General features: G+C 37.2%; 1 protein-coding gene across 3 annotated transcripts in view; it reads right to left on the reverse strand.

Annotated features, from left to right (window-relative positions):
• The window catches only part of KIF6 (kinesin family member 6), a 412344-nt gene that overhangs the window by 289552 nt on the left and 121487 nt on the right, over positions 1 to 1305 (reverse strand). For 2 of the 3 annotated variants that reach the window (XM_011354825.2, XM_023527557.1), the window contains one exon: positions 958 to 1164. The exons of the other annotated variant lie outside the window; for it this stretch is intronic. In XM_011354825.2, the coding sequence (XP_011353127.2) occupies positions 958 to 1164 (207 nt within the window). The remainder of the gene's footprint in view (positions 1 to 957; positions 1165 to 1305) is intronic. 3 annotated transcript variants of the gene reach the window in all.

Below are 1305 nucleotides of genomic sequence, written 5' to 3' on the forward strand. Positions count from 1 at the left end.
AAATAGTAAAGTTTATGTTATGTATATTTTACCACAATAAAAGAAGAAAATAAGCAAAACAAAACAAAAATGCTGGGAGAGTGCCAGATGAAAAATACATGGGCTTTCAAGTCTTTGGGGTAAATATCCAAAAGAGGGATTGCTGGATCGTATAGTAGATCAATTCTGTTTTTTGAGGAATCTCCATACTGTTTTCCACAGTGGCTGTTCCAATTTGCAGTCCCACCAGCAGCGTATGAGGATTCCTTTTTCTCTGCATCCTCTCCAACATTTGTTATTACTTATCTTGTTGATAATAGCTATTCTAACAGGTATGAGATAGAATCTCATTGTGGTTTTAATTTGCATTTCTCTAATAGCATTTCCCTAATAGCGATGATAAGCATCTGTTCGTGTGTTTATAAAAGATATTTTCACACCAATGTTCATAGCAGCATTATTGACAGTGGCCAGGACATGGAAGCGACTGAAGTGTCCTATGATAGATGACTGGCTAAAGAAGCTGTGGTACATATATACAATGGAATATTACTCAGCCATAAGAAAAGATGAAATACTGTCATTTGCGACAACATAGATGGACCTTAAGATAATCATGCTAAGCGAAATAAGCCAGACAGAAAAAGTTGAAAACCACGTGATATCATTTATATGTAGGATGTAAACCTAAAAGCAACAAACGAACAGGACAAACAAACAGAAACTCATGGACATGGACACTAGACTAGTGGTTACCAGAGGGTAGCCGGGAGGTAGATGGGGTAAAAAGGGTCAAATATGTGGTGACAGAAAGACATCTAACTATGGGAGGGGAACACACAATGCAATATATATGCCTTACAGTTAAATTGTACACCTGAAATTTACTGGATTTCGTTAACCAATGTCACCATCAGAAAAAAAATACACGGGCAAGCAATGGTAGGTATGGTTGATATCCCATTCTGCCCATTTTACCTGTTCTAAGTAATGTAGTGACAAGTTGATATATTTGGCCTCTGTTAAAAGCAGGCCTCCTACTCCAGTCTTTGCAACTCGCTCTGAACCAGCCAGGTCAACCAAATGAAGTTTGGCATGTCGGACAGTGGCAGATCCTGGTTCTTTGCTTGATAAATGAATAGTGAAAATGCAGTGGGAACGGGTTGAAGCTTGGTTCATAGGAGTCTACAAAAAAGAAATTTCAAAACAAAAATCATGTGAGCAATGAGAAGTTTTGAAGAATATCAACAAATATAAATTTAAGTTTCCAATGATGACATTTCCCATGAAGCTAACTTTGTCAAATGGAGAAAAAATAAATCCTGT

Source organism: Pteropus vampyrus, unplaced genomic scaffold (genome assembly GCF_000151845.1).
Source record: "Pteropus vampyrus isolate Shadow unplaced genomic scaffold, Pvam_2.0 Scaffold18, whole genome shotgun sequence".
NCBI lineage: Eukaryota > Metazoa > Chordata > Mammalia > Chiroptera > Pteropodidae > Pteropus > Pteropus vampyrus.